Source organism: Zeus faber (assembly GCF_960531495.2).
Source record: "Zeus faber genome assembly, chromosome: 2".
NCBI lineage: Eukaryota > Metazoa > Chordata > Actinopteri > Zeiformes > Zeidae > Zeus > Zeus faber.
The window spans coordinates 35,787,105-35,809,883 of NC_137189.1; the positions used below are offsets into that span (position 1 = coordinate 35,787,105).

Genomic DNA, 22,779 nt, shown 5'->3' on the forward strand with positions numbered 1-22,779 from the left:
TGCAAGGTGTAAATGAAAATCCCATTTATTTGTGAGCAGCTGAAGCAAATTAAATTATGGGGTCAGCGACAATGATATAAAATAAGGAAAATGTGTATTATATTACTACCATGGCCTATACACAATGAGAACCAGTGATAGTGTTTATAAAAAATGAACGACTATTAAACACAACATATACACGAAGCGGAGAGTATTTACATTTTACAATACAACGATTATGACAACAAGCAACACAGGGTTATCCGTAAATCACGGGCTTCACACCAGGATCCTGCGATTGAAGACTGGAGTCGACTCGGCAAGCGGTGGAAATACACACTGGACACATTGGAATAACAGAGGCTTAAATTCCAATCTCTTCAACTCTACCGACTTAATTCAAGATTCAAGATTCAACATTTTTATTTGTCACATACATACATATAATAGCTTTGAGGGCGTGAGGTCGCGTCTCTGTATATGGAAGAGGGCTTTGTTCTGAGGCGCCGGTCTGACGTAAACTACGGCCAGAAGCCGGGTTCGCCCGACGGTGCTCTGCGCGAAGTGCCGGGGGTTCGTTTCTGCGGGGAATACTGACAGCTCGGGCGTGGAAACATGTCGGTGGCACATCGTCCTCTACAGCACAACACAACTGGACACCGGCGGAATAAAGGTTGCGGTCGGCCGACGTTTAGCAGCGGATTTCAAGTAACGCGGATCACAAAAGGGCGGGGCGTCGACCGCAGCAGGTCTGCACGCTCTCCATTCATGAGCGAACGAAGACAACACTCCGTCTATTCTAGCCAACGCGCATCGCCTAGCAACTACAGGGGGAAAAAAAGGAGTACATTTGGCTTAGTATGTCTTCACATCAATTAAGGAGGTTGAATACTTTCTCGGGCGTTTTCCACGGTTTCACTCCAGCTCCGTGATCCTGACGTGGACGAACAAGGAAGACGGCGGGATGCTGGTTCCGTCCTTGGACAGGAGGTGAATGTGCCGGTAGCCTGGGAACGCAGAGCAGAGGAAACGCGACCAGGCCGATGAGGGCGGAGGAAGAAAAAAGGCAGGATGGCGTCGCCCGATCACAGGCGGGGAAATAAGCACGAAGCATTCTTCAATCAGGTCATCAAAGGCGACAGAACGGCGAGATCCCATTCTTCAGCCCTCGGATAATTTAACGAGGCACAGTAACAAGTTCATCTTGATTCATCAGAAGCCTGCTGTTGTCTTCATTTACAGTGTTATTAATTTACAAAATCCAGCACCCTGCTCCATTTCTGTCGATATATAGTATTTTGACACAGATGCCAGTTAACAAATATACAGTAAACCCTGAAATATGCGTAAACTCAAATTACCGTCGGAGTGTAATAATTTTAACAGTTTATAGTTTGTTGCAAGGTAGAAATGTTTCAGGTCCTTTTTGATTCTGTGTTATTGGGTGGTAAGTTCTCGATCTGTTAGTAGCCAATCAGTGGCGATCAGGAAGTGAGGGCGGTAACCTGCCCGGTTCGTAGAGGCGTGGGACCAAAGGAGGAAAAGATAAACAGTCTGAGACGAGGGAGACGGGAGAAACGCTGGTCGTAAATTTCAGTAAAAAAATAAAAACAAATCAAATAAAATAAAATAAAATGTCGAAATACCGTTTCAAAAAAGTTAGAGCCGGGAGTTTTTTCGTACCAGCGCGGGTCCCTGTTAAAACGAAGAGCGTGAGCTGTGATTTGGAGCCGCTGCCGGTCGGACATTTTCCCAAACTGGCATAGACGCTTTTACCACGTGCGGACTCGTGCGAGGTAGCTATTGCCACTCGCTAGCTGCGATGGAAATCTGGAAATTTCCGAGTGATTACGGACGTTATCGGCAAACAGAAATTTTATGGACATTTGTATTGAAAGATATGAAATCCATTAGTGTTTGTGGATTTCTGAATAGCGCGCTTCGGATGCTGCCGTACAGGCTGCTGCAGTGGAGGTGCTGAGGATGCCAGAGAGGCTTGTGTTTGGTTTTTGTCGCACACAGGACGGAGCTTCAGGACGGACCAATTTTCACCGCCCGGCTAACTGCTGGACAGAGGGTGTGGAAAGACGGTCGCCTACAGCTTTCTGAGTTTCCGAGGATCCGTGAGTGCAGGCCGGATTTTCTGCGAGGATTTCAAACAGGCTCCAACAACACGGTACCATGAACCGAGTTACGAAAACCCGCAGGTCTTTTTTATTTATTTTTATTTTTTTAATCTCCAGAACAAATTGTAATAAATATTTTCTGTTATTGCGTTCAAGTCTTTTGCGGTTTGGTATTAGTTCATGTTGCTTGCAATGTCATTCATGTGGTAAACATAAGGGCTTATAATAGTTGCAAGGGAGTGTAAGCTCAAAATAACAATATAGCGATACAATAAGCTAACTAGAGTCATCGGCTCAAATTCGGTAAATGATGTGGACACGTCGTAGTTGTAAATTTTAGTGGACCACCAATTCTCCTCTAATTTGGTCTCATTGGGTACATCTGCTGTACGTCAATTACACATACATCATGTGATCTGGTCATGTTCACCTGATAGGACAGCTGCACATACGGTCCCGCCCCGAAGCAAATGTCGCAAATCAGTGTCAGAACTGCTTTACGGCAATATTTCACATCCCGGTGCGCTACGTCATCTGCACGTGGGGGTGCAAGTGTAAACAAAAATGGCTGGAAGAACACGGCACTTCGGGAAATTACTCGTTAGATGGATCATGGATTATGACAAGATTTGTCCGTCGCTGCCACGCCGTGACTACATAAGTTGAGTGTTGACGACCGAGTCGACCGTGTTTTAGTACATGTCGTAGGCAGGTAGCGTCAGTCGTTGACGCCTTACCGGGGATTACCCTGACATTCACACAGAGGCTCACATGCCAAGACAGAATTTTGAGGAGAAAGGACACTATTACCAATTTTGTGGGGTGTAACCAAAAAGTAATATAACGGGTAGTATAACAAATGACTACTGGCAGGGAGTAATAAGTAAAGTAATAGTATTACTTTTGACAAGAGTAAGGAGTAATCGGTAATAAATTGCATTTTGTTGAGTAACGAGCTCAACACTGATGGTGATATCCTATGTGAATAACGTCATTATTTTATATATGTGACTTAATAACTCAGTTTTAAGTTCAGTTACAACAAAAAAACTTGACTGACGTAACTTTCAAACATCGTGTCAGACCGAAACATTTTGCAAGAGTTGAAAAATTTGAACCCATCCCCGAGCCTCGACTGCAGGCGGAAATCGTAGCTTTTCGCGTGCGGAATCAGGCTCTCCATAGGAATGAATGGACTTCTGGTTACAGATACAGTATATGGTGCAGAACGTATTAAGTAATGATGAGGTTTGTGATTAAGTTTCAGTCATTACTGGTTCTGTTCAACAGCCCTATATTTGCTCGAGAGACAAATTTTATGTTGAGTTTATGTTTATGGCTTCTACTGTATTATGTACAGTGCATACCGTACATTTCAGATGAACGTCGGTCTTTCCGCATGGGGTTTGGGTGAAGCCCCAAACAGTCCTATTGAGCTCACCTTGCTGGATGCAGCTGAAAGGCAGAGTGTACTGGCCCACAAAGTCATTTTTGGATGTCTTGTCATAGTCCTCCACCACGAATCGCACCATGGCCAGCTCCGGAGTGTGCACGGTAAAGCGCAGGGTGTCATACCACACAGGGTTGAAACCTGTCAGTGTGACAGATAGTGGCGTATTTTACAATGCAAGCACACAGTATGTGGTGGCTCATGCCTAGTTAAATAAAAGGTGGTGAACCGCAGGAGAATTGTTGAACAGAGAACGGATCTAAAGATCGATAGTAGGTAGACAGATAGATACTAAGTAAGTAAGTAAGTAGTAAGTAAAAATGTATTTATATAGCACCTTTCCAACACAAATGCAAGTCAATGTGCTGTACAACAGCGCATTGGAAAGTAAAAGATGGATAGATTGATAAATAGATAGATGCTACAGAGTCAGATGCACGTTACAATTAATCTAGTTTTATTCTAAATTGTGTTCCTTACCGTTGTTCTCAATGTATCTGGTCTCCTGCTTGGCCTGGTCCAGGGGGACGCCGTGGATTTCCACTCTGACCAGAGGGTCAACTATGGAGCCCTCCTTGATGTTCACCTTGGGCAGCTGCTGTCCACTAATCACCTTGGGGAAAAAAACCCAGACCAAATAGTTCAAACCTCTAAAGGATGATATCTTTAAAAATACCTATTCTAAATGGGGACGGATGGATTGGGTGATGGACAGAAGATTCAACGGCTAGATGAAGGGGGCTCTTTTCGTGACATGCTTTCTTTTACCTGGATGTTGAGGACCAGAGGCTGGTAGTTGTCGCGGTTTTGGGGCGCCTCGGGGTCGAACCCCCTCTCGGCCTGCCTCATGAAGTTGGGCTTCAGGATGTATCCGCGGCGTCCGTTCTGACCGAACAGCCCGTCATTGAGGTCCATCCCCTCCCCGGCCGTCTGGAAATTCAACGCAACTAAACGGTAAAAAGAAGAAAAAAAACATCTATTTTAAAATGCAAATTAATACATTTATGCTATTTGGCTGATACGTTCAGTTAAGTGTTCTCTTATCTCTTATCTTAAACATTTCCCATGTGTACTGAGCATGGGGGCAGTTACGCGTTACTCCTCCCAACTTCTAAAATCAAATGTACCAATTTGGCACCCGGTGTTCCACATCTCCTGGGGGTTGAAGTTGGAGGAGTCGGTTCGGAAGCCGCTGGGATACACTCTGGTCAGCTGCCGAGCATTGTGGTACACAAACTCTGCCCCTGTGTGGAGAGAGTGAGGTGCAGGATGCAGCCAGGTAGCGATCTCAAAACAACTACGGTTCAGATCCCCCAAAACCTTTGTTGCAGGGGCACCTTTTGTGGATTTAAATATTTTCAAGCGCCCCCACACAACCACCTACATGCACACACATTAACACTCAGACACGTCCTTTGCTTGCAAAGTGCTATAGAATTAATTTGAAACCCCAAATAAATTGATCATAATTAGCACAGAATCGCAACTTCAGTGTGTAACATCTTACTGAAAAAAAAACGAAATAAAGAACAAGTCACCTTTAGAGTGGAAGCATTAAAAGTGATGCTGCAGCATCCATCTTTCAAATTTTTACTGTGCAATAGCATTCATTGCTTTCAACAGATTTTTTTCAAGAACGCCTTTCTGCACAAAAATGGCAAGTTCGCCAAATCCCTGGGAATAAACAAAAACCTGAACATTTTCTCTGCAAGAATAAAAATAGTCCTGAAATCTCATGCTTTGGTGACAGTTATCACCCGAGTAGATCGCTGGCAATTCCCACGCCTAGGTTCTTGTTTATATTTAGCCTTGCTGCACTTTAAAATTATTTCCACAAATGCAGGATGACAGTAATACTGTTTTCACACGAACCATCGCCTTTTATTAGCGGGTTGAGCCGGGTTTTTTAAAAACTGTAAACTTGAAGAAAATGTATTTTGAGCCGTTCAAAAGAATCGGATGGTTTATGAACGACTCAACACTACAGTTGAGGCAGCATGGATGGATACAATGATACTCCATGCTGCTGGTGCGCACACCGGTCCTTCGGCAGCAGGGAGCAGAGGGGTTCTCTCCTGTGCTCCCCACGGTGCGATCCCCTCACTCACAACATGTGGGAAAAAAAGTCAATAACTTCTGATTTTGGATTCTAATGGGATATGAAATGATGGAATGATACATGGATATTCCTGTCTATTCATGTGCCAGCGTCCGGAATTTCAACGCACGTCGCGTCACGCAGGTAAAGGGGCCAAAATTTGCATCTATTGCCGGTCATTTGACCCAGGACTGAGACCCTGTTAGGCTCACTGACTCAGACCAGAGTTGAACCCAAAAGCACGACGCAGGGGAGCGGGTCAAAATTCACAAAGCAGGGGGTTTATTCAAACAAACAGTCCAGGGTCAAACAAACCAGGATATCTGTCAGCGAGGGCAAACAAGTCCAGCAAGGAATAGGCAGGGAATCCAAATCTGGCAAAGACAATCTGGCACAGAACAGAGGAGGTAGACCAGTATGAATACTGGGAGATGAGCTCCAGGTGAGGGGAAGAGCGGGAAACCTAGGTGATGTCAAGCAAAGGGGAGTGGCCGTATCTGAAATGACAGGAGAGTTACTGACAAGGCTAGAGGCAAAACTAGATTAACTTTAAATGAGTAGACAAAAGAATACTGGATCTCAGTGAGGATTCATGACCGAACCCCCTCCTCTAGGGACGTCCCCTGACGTCCCACCAGGCAGGGTGTTATGCGCATATTCAACCCATAGCAGTAGTTTGGACCAGGACGTGGGATTTCTAGAAACCATGCAGCACGGTCTCCATCTCCTCTGTCTGGCCATTGGACTGGGGGCGGAACCCCGAAGAGAAGCTGACTGTGGGTTTTGCAGTATTCTGCAAAACATCTCTAGGCAGGCCGTGCAACCTGAACGCCTGGTTTAACATGACTTCGGCCGTCTCTCTGGCAGTGGGCAGTTTAGGCAGTGGTATAAAGTGAGCAGCCTTGGAGAATCTATCCACCACGATGAGAATCGTAGTGTTACCTTCAGAAGTGGGAAGGCCTGTGACCAAATCCAACGAGATGTGGGACCACGGACGACAAGGATGGGCAGAGGCTGAAGCAGACCCCCTGGGGCTTGACGGGGGTTCTTGTTCTGTGAACATACAGGACATGCAGCCACAAACTCCTGGGGTGTCCCGATCCATAGACTCCCATCAGAAGCGTTGTCGGAGAAGAGAGAGGGTTCTGGCTACTCCCAGGTGGCTAGCTAGCCAGGAGGAATGCCCCCACTGCAGGACTTGGTAACGTACATTGGCTGGCACAAACAGGTGGTTATCAGGACAACTGCTGGGGGATGGGTGACTAGAAAGGACGTCTTTTATGCTCTACTCCACCTCCCAGGCCACCACTCCGACAATACAGGATTGTGGCAAAATCTCTTCTGGCTGTAAAGGGTGGTTGTTAGCTTGGTGGATGCGTGACAGAGCATCGGGTTTGGTGTTCTTCTACCCCGGACGGTATGAGAGAAAAGAGAGGCGCTTGGGTGACCGAATGTATTCCAGGTTCTTATGGTCCGTCTATACAATAAATGGGTGCTCCGCTCCCTCCAGCCAGTGCCTCCACTCCTCCAACGACACCTTGACAGCCAACAGCTCCCGGTTCCCTATGTCGTAGTTGTGTTCTGCAGGGGACAATTTGCGAGAGAGAAAAGCACATGGATGAAGCTTCTGGTCAACGGCCACTCTCTGAGAGAGTACTGCCCCCCCGCCCAAATCTGAGGCATCTACTTCCACCACAAACTGACAGGAGGGATCTGCAGGTTAAGGATGGGTGCGGATGTGAACTGACTCTTTAACTCACTGAATGCCTCTTCCGCCGCCAGTGATCAGATGAAGGGCGCATTAAGGGAGGTCAACGCCGTGAGGGGCTACCTGGCTGTAGTTACGGATGAGCCTCCTGTAGAAGTTAGCAAACCCCAAAAACTGCTGCAACTTCTTCCTGGAGGTCGGAGCCGGCCAGTCGACGACTGCCTGAACCTTGGCTAGGTCCATCTGTATGCTCCCCTCCTCAACCACAAACCCAAAAAAGGAGACCCTGGGAACATGAAACTCACATTTCTCGCCTTTCACATACAGTTTATTCTCCAGAAGCCTCTGGAAGATACACTTGACGTGGCAGACGTGTTCCTGCTCAGATCTGGAGAAAATCTAAATATCATACAGGTAGACAAACACAAACACAATAATAAAGTCTCTGAGTACGTCATTCACCATGGCCTGGAAGACTGCAGGGGCCTTGGTGAGACCAAATGGAATGACTAGGTACTCGTAATGTCCCCTGGGAGTGTTAAAGCCTGTCTTCCATTCCTTTCCCTCCTTAATGCGGACCAGATGATAGGGGTTCTGGAGATCCAGATCCATTATTGAATACCTCCCTCAGTGACATGTAGTCCGGAGGCACCCTGGAGAGATCAGGAAATTCTGCGGGAGGAACAGAACTACAGACAGAAGGCAGAGCCGAACTAAAGGCATCCAGAGGTACAGTACAAACTCCATTGTAAAATGCACCCCGTTCCCCAGTCAATCTGTGGATTTTGTATCTCTAACCAGAGAAAACCCAGGATCACCGGGTGTTGGGGTGAATGCAGGAAAGAGTCTCGTGGAAGGAAAGAGTCTCGGGATGGTTAACCGATATGCCAAGGTGTACCGGGACAGTCCGATGAGTGATGGAGAAGAGGAGGTGACCATTGAGTGCTCTGGCGTCAATGGATTCTGACAATCGCTCCTGGGGAATGCCCAGTAGTTCTGCCAGGTGGGAGTCCAGAAAATTGGCGTCAGCTCCAGAGTCAATAAGCATTGCGACAGTGTGAAACGGCTTGGTTAAACTCAGCTGAGCCTGTAGTAACGGACAAGAGGGTCCATTGGAACTGATAGCATGGCTCACCAGCATCCTCTGCCTGACTGGTGAGCCCCTCCTTTTTAACAGGCAGCTTGAAATGTAGTGTCCCCCTTGCCCACAGTACATACAGAAGTTCTCCCTCCGGCGGAACTGTCCTTCCGCTGACGACAGCCTGGTCCTGTCGAACTGCATGGGCGTTGCTAGGGGCGCTCAAGGAAGGTGCTGACACAGTTGAAGGAGGTGAAGCTGGTGGTTGTGGATGTCTTCGGGCAAACCTAGGCAGCCCCCTCTCTCGCCTATGCTTCTGGAGACATTCGTCGATGTGGATGCCGGTAGCGTCCAGACTCGTCGGGAGATCTCGAGCCACCAGCTCGTCCTTGATGACGTCAGAGAGCCCGTTGTGGAAGGTGTGGGCCAGCGACACAGAATTCCACTCTCTATCTGCTGCGAGTGTCCGAAAAGAAATGGTCAATCACTCGTCGATCTCCCTGTACCAGGTTAAGAAGGCCACAAGCTGCCTCTTGACCAGGAGTAGTGTGGTCGAAACCCTCCGGAGGCCGGCGGAGAAGGTCGCCACCGAAGAGCAGAGGCCTGATTGTCGCTCTTACTCGGCGATTCCCCAATCCTGAGCCCGTTCCGAGCCATGACCATGAAAGCCACTCGGGACCTCTCTGTGGGAAACGAGAGGGGCTGTAACTCATTTTACATTACATTTCGTCATTTAGCAGACGCTTTTATCCAAAGCGACTTACAATTATTCAAACACTGACGGACGCAGCCATCAGGAGCAATTAGGGGTTAAGTGTCTTGCTCAAGGACACTACAGCATGCTAGCAGGAGGAGCCTGGGATTGAACCAGCAACCTTTAGATTACGAGACGACCAGCTCTACCTCCTGAGCTACCGTCCCCGGCTCAACTCAACTCAAAGTCAATGAACAGAGAGTGAGGAAGGACCGACAAGTACCTGAGGCTCCCAAAAAGCGTTCGGGAGGGTTGAGGCGGGGTTCCGGACATGAACCAGCACGAGCAGGAGGGCTGATAGAGGCTGCGGCAGTGAACCCTTGACTGACATGGGTGAGCTGCTGAATCCAATCGCTGAGAGTTGTGAGTTGTTGCTCCTGCTGGCGCAAGGCCCCCGCCTGGACCTTGATCTGCCATTTGAGTGACTCTGAGTCAGCTGGGTCCATTTTTGGCCATATTCTACTGTTAGGCTCACTGACTCAGACCAGAGGTGAACCCAAAAGCATGATGCAGGGAAGCGGGTAAAAGTTCACAAAGCAGGGGGTTTATTCGAACAGACAGGCCAGGGTCAAACAAACCAGGATATCTGTCAGCAAGGGCAAACAAGTCTGGCAAGGAAGAGGCAGGGAATCAAAATCTGTGAGACAGGCAGAGGATCCAAAAACCGGGGAATCAACAAGGTTATAGAGATATCACTAGACGACACGCTAGAGCGCTCAGCCTAAGTGAAGACAATCTGGCACAATACAGAGGAGGTAGACCAGTATAAGTACTGGGTGACTGATGAGATGAGCTGCAGGTGAGGGGAAGAGCAGGAAACCTAGGTGAGCGGGTGAAAATTCACAAAGCAGGGGGTTTATTCAAACAAACACTCCAGGGTCAAACAAACCAGGATATCTATCAGCGAGGGCAAACAAGTTCGGCAAGGAATAGGCAGGGAATCCAAATCTGGCAAAGACAATCTGGCACAGAACAGAGGAGGTAGACCAGTAGGAATACTGGGAGATGAGCTCCAGGTGAGGGGAAGAGCGGGAAACCTAGGTGATGTCAAGCAAAGGGGAGTGGTCGTATCTGAAATGACAGGAGAGTTACTGACAAGGCTCTAGGCAAAACTAAATTAACTTTAAATGAGTAGACAAAAGAATACTGGATCTCAGTGAGGATTCATGACATACCAGGGTTTTTCCTTTCCCACTGGTGACAAATGCCGGATGCTGGGTGTTACCAGGTTATCATTTCCTTGCAGCCCCCCCGTTATAACTGCCAGGCCTCCCCTAGTTTGGGAACCGCTGGTCTAAGCACAAATTGAATTCCACCATCTAAAATATTGAGAGAGTTAGAATCATGTTCCTTTTCCTCCCTTCAAATGGTGATGCCTGTGTAGCCTTCAATAAAGCATGAAAAATTACTTCGCTGCAAATTCGAACCTTCAGGGGTTAAATGGGGATTTGGGAGTTGGGTGAAACCTAATCTTGATGTTAAGCAAACCTATTCAAGTTATTTTTTTTATGAAAGGTAAATCTGGAAAAATCTGACATATTGACAAATGTTTTCTCTCCACATAACCTGCGAGAACCTCTGTAACTATGGACCACTTGACCACAGCAAAACATCATTAAAGCTTGCTTGATTTAAGTTTATATTGTTTAAGTTTAAGATTTGAGATCAAGAGATTTGAGGTTTAATACGAGGATTTACATTTCATGTCAAGGCACTTTTCTTCCCACCAAAGTTAGCTAAAGACGATGACCCACCGGCATCTCTCATGTGCTTGCGGGCTTTGGACTCTGTGAAGGAGGAAACCTCATAGAACTTGGAGTGGATGCGCGAGTGCTTGAAGCTGCTGAAGTGGACGCTTTTGCAGTACACCACGCAGTCGGAGAGCTCTTTGGAAAGGCGCTGCTTGGACCTCTGCGAAAAGGGGAAGAAAGCCAAGCCAGTCAGTAGAGTTCCAGGACAAAGTTCTACTCACTGAACATCTTAGAACAGAGGAACTCATCATGGAATCGATTGAGCTTTGGAGGAGAACTGTTCATTGAGCTTTATCATCTGAATATCCCAGGACACAAGAGGAGGTATTGTATTTTTCAACATTAACAACAACTTAACACCAGTATAAGAGGCACCTTCCGATGCAAAGGGAGCCCGGTTCTGTCTGAGAGCATTGGGCACAGTAGGAGCTGGAGATGTCCTACTAGAATGGTGGAGATGTAAATGGTATTCCTAGATTTGTGCTAGTCAATATCACTAGACCGCCATGCCAAGTAAAAACCACTCTCCTGCCAGAGCTGCTGTCATGACTGTAAAAGGTTTCGAGGTGTGTGGGGTAAAACACCAGGACAACAGCAAAGCCTCGATAAGGGAGCCTAGCTAAGTAAGCTTGCCAGTGCACGTCTGCCAGCTTCCCACATGAAAGTTGATCCTGGCCGTACGCTTGTCAAACTGGACAGCCATCTTGGGGAGGCACATAAAAGCCACGTCCAGCCAATTTCACTGTTATTCCTAACACCAACTGAATTTTCCACCAACATACAAATTTGGGGGTGCAATTACGAAGTGAACCTCGCAAATTAGCAACACCATGGAAACGATGGTGTTGAAAGTACAATAATGAATGACAGTAGATTCTCACAAGATGTCACAAGGCAACTAGCTAGCATCAATGACGGTGAGCCAAAATGAATGTAGTGACCACTCCAATAAAAAAATTCAGATCCTCCTTCATCTGAAAGTAATAATACAGTAGGTGTCTGACTCACAAGAGAGTTGTCATCAAAAGGCTGTAATACCTCAGCCACAATGAGGCAGAACGAGTGTGAAGAAAGTTTAATTTCCTGGATAATCCTACGTTCCTTTTTGCCAAGCGCCCTTTACCATTACCTTCTGGTGCTAACATCAGTTATTTTGTCAAAAACGTCTGGCTACGCTCTGGCTAGCGGGGCAGGGAGTGCAATAGAGAAAAAAAATAATGGCTCAAAAATGCGAGCAAAAACCTGAGGGCGGCACGTCTCGCTCTCTTACCACCCAACCTGCCGCTGGCCTCACCTGCGATGACCGTCTCGTAGGGACTCTCAAAGTGTGGCGTGTCATGCGTCTCGGATGCTAATCAATAAACATGGCCACGGGCCTCTGACTGATTCGTTTACACAGACACTTTGGTATAGCCTGGTGACAGATAGACAGCCACTAAGCATTGAAACCCTAGAGAGCACTGAGAGGCCACGGGGAGGGTATCTTGCACAATATCACCCACATCATATAGCAATGCGCCCCGCAAAGTACCGTACCTCTTAGGAATGCCAATAGAAACACATGCAGTTTAGGTTAATAGCAGTAATAGACGCTATAGTGTTTAGCCAGGTGATTCCGTACCTTATTTAGTAGCTTACAAGGTAGGATCAGGTGTCCTTGTTCTGCCCACAGCCTTTGTTACCTGGTCTGCCTCTCAAAGATACAGAACCAAATGATGGATGTGGTTCCTCTGGCTTCATTTCTCTTTCTATTGTTGAAACTCTACAAACAAATTAACTCTTAAACAATAGGTCTTCTTTTTTCTTTTGAGGTAAGTGGACTGACCAGGAATTGTGTGTAAAAGATCTTTCCTCTAACCTTGAGAAGCACATCTACAACGAGTGATCAGGATCGTGACAGTAGACTTATGCTGTCAATGGGAAAAAAGACATTTCAAGACTTATTTCCTTATTTTAAGAATATAATTTTGCATGTACTTTTATGAAATAATTTATTTCAAAAGATTGTTTTCCTCGCTCTAAGAAATGTTGCACACTCCAATCGTTGGCCTATCATTTTTTTCTCCCAGTCTATCCACCTTCTTGGGCATCCTGAAGTCTCTCTCTCTCTCTCTCTCTCTCTCTCTCTCTCTCTCTCTGGAAACAGTTATACAAACTCATTTTGCAAAACCCTTTGGGAAGAGGTGTAAATGTAGGTGAGATACATTCTTTCCGCTAAAAAAATAAAGAATGTGAATAAATTCTAAATTCCAGATCAGTAAGTGATTATTGTTTTTCTTTTGTGTTATTTCTAAAGAGCTGTTTGGAAATGTGTCAAAATTTCACACTTGTGCCGGCGGGTTGCGCATTTTTGCTCAGTAAAGAGGCAACTCAAGATTATGGTTGGAAAGAGGTAGCCGGGCCATAGTGGAACTTTCCATGGAAAGGTAAGAGGGACAATGGAATGGAGCGCTCGACCGACGAGGCTGTATGAAGTATGTTGTATAGGGCAGCACAGAAACCTGAAGTGACAATTTGCCATTCGTATGCCTGTCGGAGTTATACAGGATGGGTTTCTGGAATCATTTACGGTCGTATAAGTGAATACTATACTGTGTAAGGATTCATATATGGACGTACAATGCTGGTTCACAATTGTGAACCAGCATTGTATTCATTCAGAGTGCATGCATACTTAGCTTTGGTAATACCATGTCCGTATACTGTATGTTTGTCATATATAATATTACTCTTAAACAACTTCTCATACAACTTATTGGGTGCTAAGCTAGCATATATAAAACATACAAGTATAATGTTGTTTGAAACATATATAAAAGAGTCCATTACCAAAATAACTTACACAAATATCTTACGCTCATATAAATCGTATATGCAAGACTACAATATGCAAGTGGCTGTATGCCTGTTGCTCAACAGAGCAATGTGCGCAACAGGTAAATCACCCATCCCCACACACACACACGGGGAGAGCCTTTGACATGGCAATGTTTCATCTGCTCCCGGCTTGTTACATCTTGCCACTCTCTCCAATAAACTGGAGTTTTTGCAACATCTATGGGTGGCGTGTGGCAGGTGGAACTGCCACACACATAATCTTAACAGAAATACATTTTCCATGTGTGGAGATCGGTTGATATACATTTCATTATTTGTGTAAATAGCATGCCGTTTTCACAATATTATCACGATTTAATGTAATTGCATACACACTAAGCCTGGGAATAATTAATTTAGAATTGATTATTAAATTATTATCATATACATATGAAATATAAAATTAATAATATATTGGCAGTATATTCTTGAATAGCATTGTCTTATTGTAATTTTAACCTTTTAACCACTTCCTAAGGGGTTAAAATTTTAAAGATAAATATGATTAAAAATGTAACCATATATAATACATTTGGAAATATTAATTTATTTAAAATATACAAAAATATGTGACAGTCATTACTTCCGTTATCATATTTAGTAATATATACTTGAAGAAATATGCACTAGAGGAGTCTAGCTGTAAAGTGCATGGTGCACACTGAGCTGATGCTGTGTCTATACAGCAAAAAAATTATGATTATCCCGAAAATTACAGATTCCAAGAAAAGTGTCTAATCAAAAGGAGTGCATTCATTTCAATTACGTGGCAAGAGGGAACACATTAATTTTGGTCAATCAGCTTAATCTAAATAGAGCTCAAAAATAAAAGAATAATAATGATAATTATAATTAAGCCTGGAATCCGCTTCCTGAGATAACATTCTGGGTGTTACGTCAGGGTGGAAATGAACCAAGTGGAGCGAAATTGATCCAAAAATAGATCACGTGCCTGTGCCCATGCCCCGTGCTGTTGAAATATTTATATCAAACGGGCAGCTCATTAGACCCAGTGGTGTAATGTAAGGAAGCAAAACGGCCTCCTCCAGCGGTGATGCTGCCCAACATGCACCTGCTACGACTGATGGAGACCAATGAAGTGCCCCTTATGCTTCCCGAAAAATATGACCAGAAAAAAATCAGAGCAAAGAAAACTAAGCTCATAGCAAAAAAAAGTGTCCCTTGTTTCCCCACAGCATTTACTTTATTTTTTGATAATTAAGTACATTTAATACCATGTAATGACTTTTGATGCTTAAGTACCTTTAATATCAGCTACTTTAAAACTTTTACTCAAGTAGTATGGGTGACTTTCACTTTTAGTCTTTTTTAGTAAGATATATCTATTTTTACTCAACTGTTGCTTTCAAGTGCTTTTTCCACAACTGATCAGATCAGACGCAATAAGGTCTTCACGCGGTAAACTGTCCACTTTTAATGATTTGACGTCTTTGGGACGTGTTGAGACTCACCCTTGTCATGCGACGGAAGGTGTCACGGTGGACATTGTCCTCGTCGATTTCGGCGGCCTCGTCCTCGTCGCTGACCTCAGTTGTCAGCGCCTCCTCCACTGTCCCATTGAGGCCCTCCTCCAGACCGCCGATTTTCTTTGCCTTGAGCAGGATCTTCCCCTTCAGGTCCTGGTGGAGGGTAAAAAAACAAGAGTAACGTTACTGTCGCTTAGTCTTAGGAGAGACATAAGCGGTGGTTCTCAACTAATACTGTATATAATTCACCAAACATGATATGAATGCCGTAAATGAATTTGTCCGATTTCAAGGGCGAATCTAGCATGGTGGCAGGGTTAGGGTTAGACACTGCAACATCTGGAACCGCCGCCTACAGAAAATTGTCAATATCTTCGTCAATGGTCTCATTTCGTTTTCTTAGGTCGTCTGTAGCACTTTACGCTCAAGAACGGGGCCCTGCAGTCAAGGGCCCGTCATATTCTTTGACGGTGACCGTAGTGGAACAATTTGTGGCTTGTTAATAATTCAGGGGTGCCAAGGTTGTATGTACGCAAGGATCGTATGGCCTGGGGATGATAGGGGAGGAGGAGGTGGGGGGGTCACGGGATTAAGGGAGAAAGTGAAGTGACTCTTGTGGACGGGGTCACTCGCCTCTTATAGTCATTAACTCACTAATTCATTACTTGAGAGATTTAATTTAGGTAATTTTCACACCCATTTTGATGTTCCAAGCTTCATTTTTCATACTCATACAGTCCAGTTCATTATTAATCACTTTTTCTCTATTTGTTCCTTTATTAACCACAGCAATGAACGTAGTCAATTGTAAGTTCTTCGGGTGGATTAAAAAATAAAATAATGAAGTATTACATCATTAGCATTTTCTCGCAGTCAGAAATCATGTGATTTCTGTGCTTGAATTGAGTTGAGAGGAGTTGTGTACTAAATGCTGAACGTGGTCAGGGACCCATATGCATTCACACTACATAAACAACATTGTTAAATATGTCTCTGGAGACCTCCAAATATGATTTGGTCAATCACATTCCCAATACATTTTGATGGCAGGTCTGAAGGAACAAAACAGGCCAATCAGCCAGTACACACTGCAGTCCTTACCTCTGGAGACGGCAGCCTGATGGGGGCCTTGCCATCCAGGGTGGTCTTCAGCAGCTTGTTGCCCAGGATCAGGCTGAGGTGCTGGGCCATGACTCTCTGCTGCTCCAGGCTGCAGTGGTTCTCAATGGACAAGATGACCGGGTACTCCGACACCTGGGAAAGGTGGAGATGGAGGTCCGGGGAGGAAGAATTAAAGAGAGAGCAGTAGTAATAGTGAAAGACAGAGAAGGAGGGAGGCTTGGAGGGTGTAATCTAACACTGGGCACATTATCATAGGGGTAAGATAATACCCCTAATGCAGCACACTCTTGGTTTAGCTCAGCCGGACTGAGCAGCTGACTGACGGACAGGTGGACGAACAAGGGGTCGTGAGGGGCCACAATATTGAGTAACGGACAGATGCTCATACACGCCTGACGGGTAGGACCACGTCAGGTTCATGAACCTGGCAGATGCCAGCCTCGGCACCAGAGACCCATACGGCATTCAGTGGCAGATTCCTGGGCCTAAACTTTCAGACATGCTTTGGATATCAGTCATAAATACACAATGAGACACGAAGCGCTTAGTCGACACAACATCACGGCACAACAATGAAAGCAAAAATGCAACAGTGAGGCCTGTGGCAGAGGATCACCAAATAGGGTAGACACCTTGTAAATCATCCCACTCATGTGATTGACCTGCTTGTAGAGCTAGATGTGACTGAATTTGAATGTGATTGTCTTTCAGGGCGAGTTCTTATTCTGAGTTCATTGTTTGGCGACAGAGCTGACAAAGATACGACTAGGTTCCAAATCGATGAGAAAAACCTGCTTAATGGGCCAATATGGGACATAAGCTCACATCTGTCCCATAAAATATTGAATCTCTATGAGAGTATAATGTTTGAGTATAATTGAGAGAACATTGTGTTAAAGTTGGTCTAATATTGTTTTTGAGATCTGGAGACCTTGTATCCAAATCTTTTCTGAACACGTGTTTGTTGGCTTCAATAGTGGAAACAGTGACTTGAAAACAACAATCTAAAAAACACCTCTTGAGAGCCTTTTTAGAGGATGGCTGAGCTCACCTTGAAGGCGTATTTGCCCAGTGTGGTGACGACATCCTTGAAAAGGATCTTGGAGGTGAAGGTGTGTCCGTGGTAGACGATGGGCTCCCCGTTGGCTCCGTCCCAGCAGTCCACCTCCACGCACCGGCAGCCACGTGTCAAAGCCCTGAGCGCGAGGCCACATGGTTATTTTGGGGTCCATTGTGACACGGAAAACTGTTTGGTGTGGTGGCTTCCGAAGTGATCAAATTAACAGCGATCAAAGAATTAATCTGAATTAACCGGGACTAGGAGGTTCGAGGTCAGGACATCAATTTTGACAAGATTAAAATTACTAATGCTTGACAGAGCCAGGCAGGTTTGTAGTGTGCACATGAATGGAGGTTTTCCATTCACAAAGGGAACGTCACTATCTGTGAAGTCTGTTTTTGAATAATGAACGTGGGTGTTAAAATTGGCCTTAGCCAAAGCTTACCTGATGTAGCCTTCCACGCTGCTCTGCCCACGCAGTTGGTCCTCCATCAGGTAGGTGTTGTGGGAGGAGCAGATGAAGTAGTGGTTCAACGGCTGGCTCATGTCCTGGAAGAGGCTGCGGTGCCGCGGGTGGTAGATGGAGCCCTCTGCCGAGCCCAGGTACATCAGGAAACCATCGAAAGTCATGGCGTTCAGCTGCTTGGCTGGAAATAATGAAAAGAAAAACACCTGGCTGTGAAATGTAATAAGTAATAAGTTATAGTTATAGTAAGTTGTAGAGTTGTAGGAAGACATTTGAAAATTTGATTAACAAAGTCTGAGAAATTATTTAACCATAAAAACTGTTTATGGGTAAAGAAGACGGATGGACGGATGGACGGATGGACGGACAGACAGTTGGATGGATGATGGATGGGTGAAACATCGGATCTAAATGTATTGCTTTCTTTTAACAGTTTGAGGTGCAGCACCTTTAAAGCAGTAACGAATCTTTTGTGTTGGAAGATAATAGATAACAAAGTGGGAAACTACACATTTTGGACACAGCTTTGCGTCGAGGCATGAAACCCCGCTCAGTGGACAGTACCTGTGTCGGAGGGCTCATAGAGCTCGATGAGCTTCTTGCTGTACTGCTGGACGTCCTCGGTCTCCAGCTGCTCCTCCCTCAGGAAGTCCTCCAGGTCGCTCTGGGTCAGTTTCTGCCCGTCGGCAGAGTAGTCCTGGAAGACCCGTAGCACGTCTTCCCGCTGTGTCAGCATCTTGTAGAAGAGTACAAACTCATCGTCTTCCAGAGTGCCCGACTGGGACTTGTCAGCCATCTGAGTGCCAAGATGGAGAGAAAAGAAGCATAGGAATGAAATGCTGTTGCCTATAGGGCAATATCTCTACCTTTGTCTGCTACATGTAAATGCCGCCCAGAGGACCAGAGAATGTAGTGATTGGGACACCAGGGTGGTGGTATGGTTAAGATAGATGTTATTTAGCCAGTAAGTTGCAATGTTGCTTCAAATATATAATGGAAAGTGACTTTATGTCCTCCTTTTGTATTAAATGAATCACTGGAAAGAGATTTAGCTAAAAGAGAAGTAACAAATACAGCCTACAAACAAATCAATGCTTTAGGGTTTCCAATGACGTTCCATTTAACCACTGAACATTTCAGATCGAAGGATCTCACCGTGAAGAGCTGGTGGGCGTGGTTCTCGTTCATGTCCACATTCATCATCTTCAACAGGTCACGCACTTCCTTGAAGTTCATCCGCCCATCATGGTCCTTGTCCGCCTTCTTGAACCAGTCGCCGATCCACCTGGGTGCGCCAGTTAAAGAGCATGGGCACTGTGTGTAACATGAAACTAGTTTGAAACACTTGCTGTGCCTGAGAAAGTGAGTCAGTAACCACTGGTGGTCTGGCCTCAATATGGTACCACATGCACACATGTACTCTTGTGATATGATATGAAGAATGACAGATGTAAGCTAACTAGCCAATGTGTGCACACCCTGCACAGCTGTCAGATCTCTTCTCGTCCCGGCTTGCCTTCGAACGCAGCAGTGGAAGGCAAGAACCATTTGGGGGTTTTTATGCTTCAGCTACAATAACTTGAAAGGGTCCACCAGTGGTCCGAAGCACCGTTGCATTGCATCTGTTTAGTTTCAGTTTTTGTCTATCTTCTATTGTGCATAAGTTACCCCCTTATACCTGACAGTCCCTCAAACTGCCCCAACCACTTCTGCTATGGGAAGGATACTGGCCCAGCTTCTCCCTCTCGCCCATGTTCTCCAGGTTCTCAATGAGCTTCCTCATGCCACGGATCCAGGACTGAGCCTCGTCCGCTGACTCAGCCACCAGGTCCAGGTTGCTCCTGCGGCCGCGGAACACCACTGTGAAGCAGCGCTCTGCCGGGAACTCGTCGGCGATGGTGAGCAGTACCTCTGACTGGTGGCCCTCTCGCACAGCCTCCACGTCGCTTACCGAAACTAAGCAGAGCAATGAATGAATATCAATGAATATTTCTGAACATTTTTTCACAGCATTTTCTACATTATACACTAACTGTAGCTTGAATAGCTAAACCAACCATTTCTAAGACCACAAGAACTAAGGAGGCTAAGGTGTTTGATTGGTGGACCCAATTAAAAATCTCTGGTTGCGACCCAGACTTTGAATACACCTGAGGTACACAACACTATAGGATCAAATTAAATAAAATAAGACCGGGACAGGTTGTATCAAGCTCCAGATGAGACAGATCCTATTCAAAACGCATATTTTGGCTTGTTTTACAACAACTTATGTGCAATTCGCACATAATTCGCTGAGGGGTCCTCGGCGCAGATTCAGATACAGTACATTGCAAAGGCAGTTCCGGTTGCGCCGAAGTGTGGATTTGAATGTACGATACTGTAGTTTTCCCTGAAATACGATAATTCTGGCGTCCTTGTACAGTTATTTGGTTTTTCAGCATCTGGCAACACTGTGTACATGTTACCTGTGTTATTCTCTATGCTCTCTATTCTATTCTACCTTCACTGATCAAGTTATTTGCGACTAAGAAATCAACCAAGCAAACTCTCACGTTTGGGATGACAGTCGTGTCCATTTATTGGCAATGCTGAGCCATATCTGTGTGGAGGTGAGATATTTCAATATGTACATGTGATATGTGAACTTTGGAGGGTTTTCTTTTGAGCAGTTTTTAGATCAAACACTCAGTCCTGTTTTTCCGGCTACCCACTTGTGGAGTGGGCTTTCCCGGCCTTCTTTGACTTGTACCAGATGGTCATACAGTCTTCCTGAAGTTTGAAGTAGCGCTGCTTCTTCCAGGTGCGGGACTTGATCTTCCTCATCACTGTCCCCACCAGCATGGACTGGAGGTTGTCATCCCCCTGGATGCCTGGGGATGGGTGGGTAGAATGCCACAAATAGTCAAACATTCCTAAATTTCATGGTAACCATCATTAATGTGATTGATAAAACCTCAAATCCCAGTCAGAAGTTAACTTACGTAAGCCACTCCCAGTGAAAGCCATTTATTGTTTTCTCAAGCCAGTGCCATCTGCCAAGAGTAAGGACAGGATCATGCATCAGTGAAAAAATTCTGTTCCCGTTGCTGATTTCCCTGTTGCTAATTTAGCAGCATTTTATCTATCTCAGATTGATAAATGTCAACAACCGAATATAGACTTTCTAGTCACTCGACCATTCACTTGATTTTTTTTTTTTGTATAAGCAACTCTTTCACAGTTCTATTATTCAAATTAGTATATGGATATGTACAGTAAATGGGTATATCTAAATGTACAGTCGTTAATAAGGCAGTTTAATGAATGAATGAATGAATAAATAAATAAACAAACAGACAAACAAACAAATAAATAAATAGATAGCTAAATAAATAAATAAATAAACAAATAGCTAGATAAATAAATAAATAAATAAATGAGTCAATAAATAAATTAATTAATGAATAAAATAATAAACAAAATAAAATACTAAATAAATGCAGTGTTGACCAACTTTTAAGTAATTAATGCAGTGCAATGGAAAGAAAGAGGGAAAGAAAATGAGTGTCTCTGAGAAAAAAGGGATTTGGGAACAACTGCCATCGACGGGGTCCTGCACTCCGCCCGTCTTTCAGCCTCATCAGCCTTTTTTTTTTTTTTTTTCTGTCCAAACTCCCTCAGCTTCCTGTTTGGGATGATCACGGCAGAATGGATGATCTGTATAATGGGTCGCGGCGTTCTCTTCTCCGCTGTTCCCACTGCCGTTGTGTCCCATTTGTTGTTATCCTCCCTAAGCCAGCTAAGCTTCTCCAAATCTCTGCAACGCTTTGACATTCCTTTCACTCATGACCTCAAGCGACCCCCCCCCCCCCCCCCACACACACACACACACACACACGCACACACACACACACACACACATGCACGGACTGTCGCGCTCACAACCAAGTGTTAAATTATTATTATTCAAAGGTTAATTTTTACTATTATGAAATGCGTACATTTGGGTCTCTGATGGGGCGACAAACACACAAACTGGGAAATAAGACAACTCCGTTTTTTGTGAGCCGCCTAGTTCAGAAAACATGCGGTGAAACGAGCCGTTCCGATTTGCGATCCCATCCTAGACAGCCACTTGGTGCCTCAATAGAATTGGCCTCCATCTAGGTAACTCCACCCACGGCGGGAGAAATTCCCAGGGCTCTGTTGGCTTCACAGACCAACACACATCTTTTAAAAGAAGGAAGAATTAATACACGCTGTCCTTGACAAGACTGCAGATGAGGGAAATGTAAGTATTTCAAAAATAATTCTGTGAAAAATAGGAATGCTGTAGAAAGACTATAGGCTGCATCGCGCGATCCGCTGTGTTTCTCCAAACAAAACCAATAAAAACAACGTTTTTTTATTTCAGATGTATCTATTTATTTTATTTTATTTTTATTTATTTTATTTTTTTCCCCAACGTTTATTAATTGAATGAAACAAAAAGAGGCCCCATACAGTGTCCCCCATACTCATGCTCAAAGCCCATTGGCTCACAGAACTAGGAGACTCAAGGGGGAGGGCAACACACACTGAAACAGGGAGGAACGGGATGGTTTTGAGGTATGTTAGAATGGCTAGAATACATACTGTAATCTGAGGTATCTGTGGTATTTTCAGCAAAAAACTTCCAAGATGTGTTTTGGGGACCTCAGCGACCTGCGGCCTGTAAACTTGTTGAAAAGGTCTCCTTCAATGGTGATACCTGGAAGCCTATTTTTCACCATGCTTGCAAAGCATAAAATGCTCAGTGTGACGAGGCAAATATTAACTTAGGTGTTGATAATGACATC

At 44.9% G+C, this 22,779-nt stretch overlaps 1 protein-coding gene across 1 annotated transcript; it reads right to left on the reverse strand.

The window, feature by feature from the left end:
• Positions 1-870: 870 nt before the first annotated feature.
• plcd4a (phospholipase C, delta 4a) lies at positions 871-20,968 on the reverse strand (the record flags this gene model as incomplete). The annotated part of the gene is made up of 15 exons (XM_080024434.1): positions 871-989; positions 3,550-3,699; positions 4,039-4,171; positions 4,327-4,505; positions 4,686-4,802; positions 10,951-11,107; positions 15,297-15,464; positions 16,413-16,565; positions 17,485-17,629; positions 17,939-18,140; positions 18,524-18,755; positions 19,115-19,244; positions 19,687-19,915; positions 20,674-20,832; positions 20,944-20,968. 15 exons carry the CDS (start codon positions 20,966-20,968, stop codon positions 898-900), a joined length of 2,271 nt encoding a protein of 756 aa, XP_079880560.1. The 3' UTR covers positions 871-897.
• Positions 20,969-22,779: the final 1,811 nt, after the last annotated feature.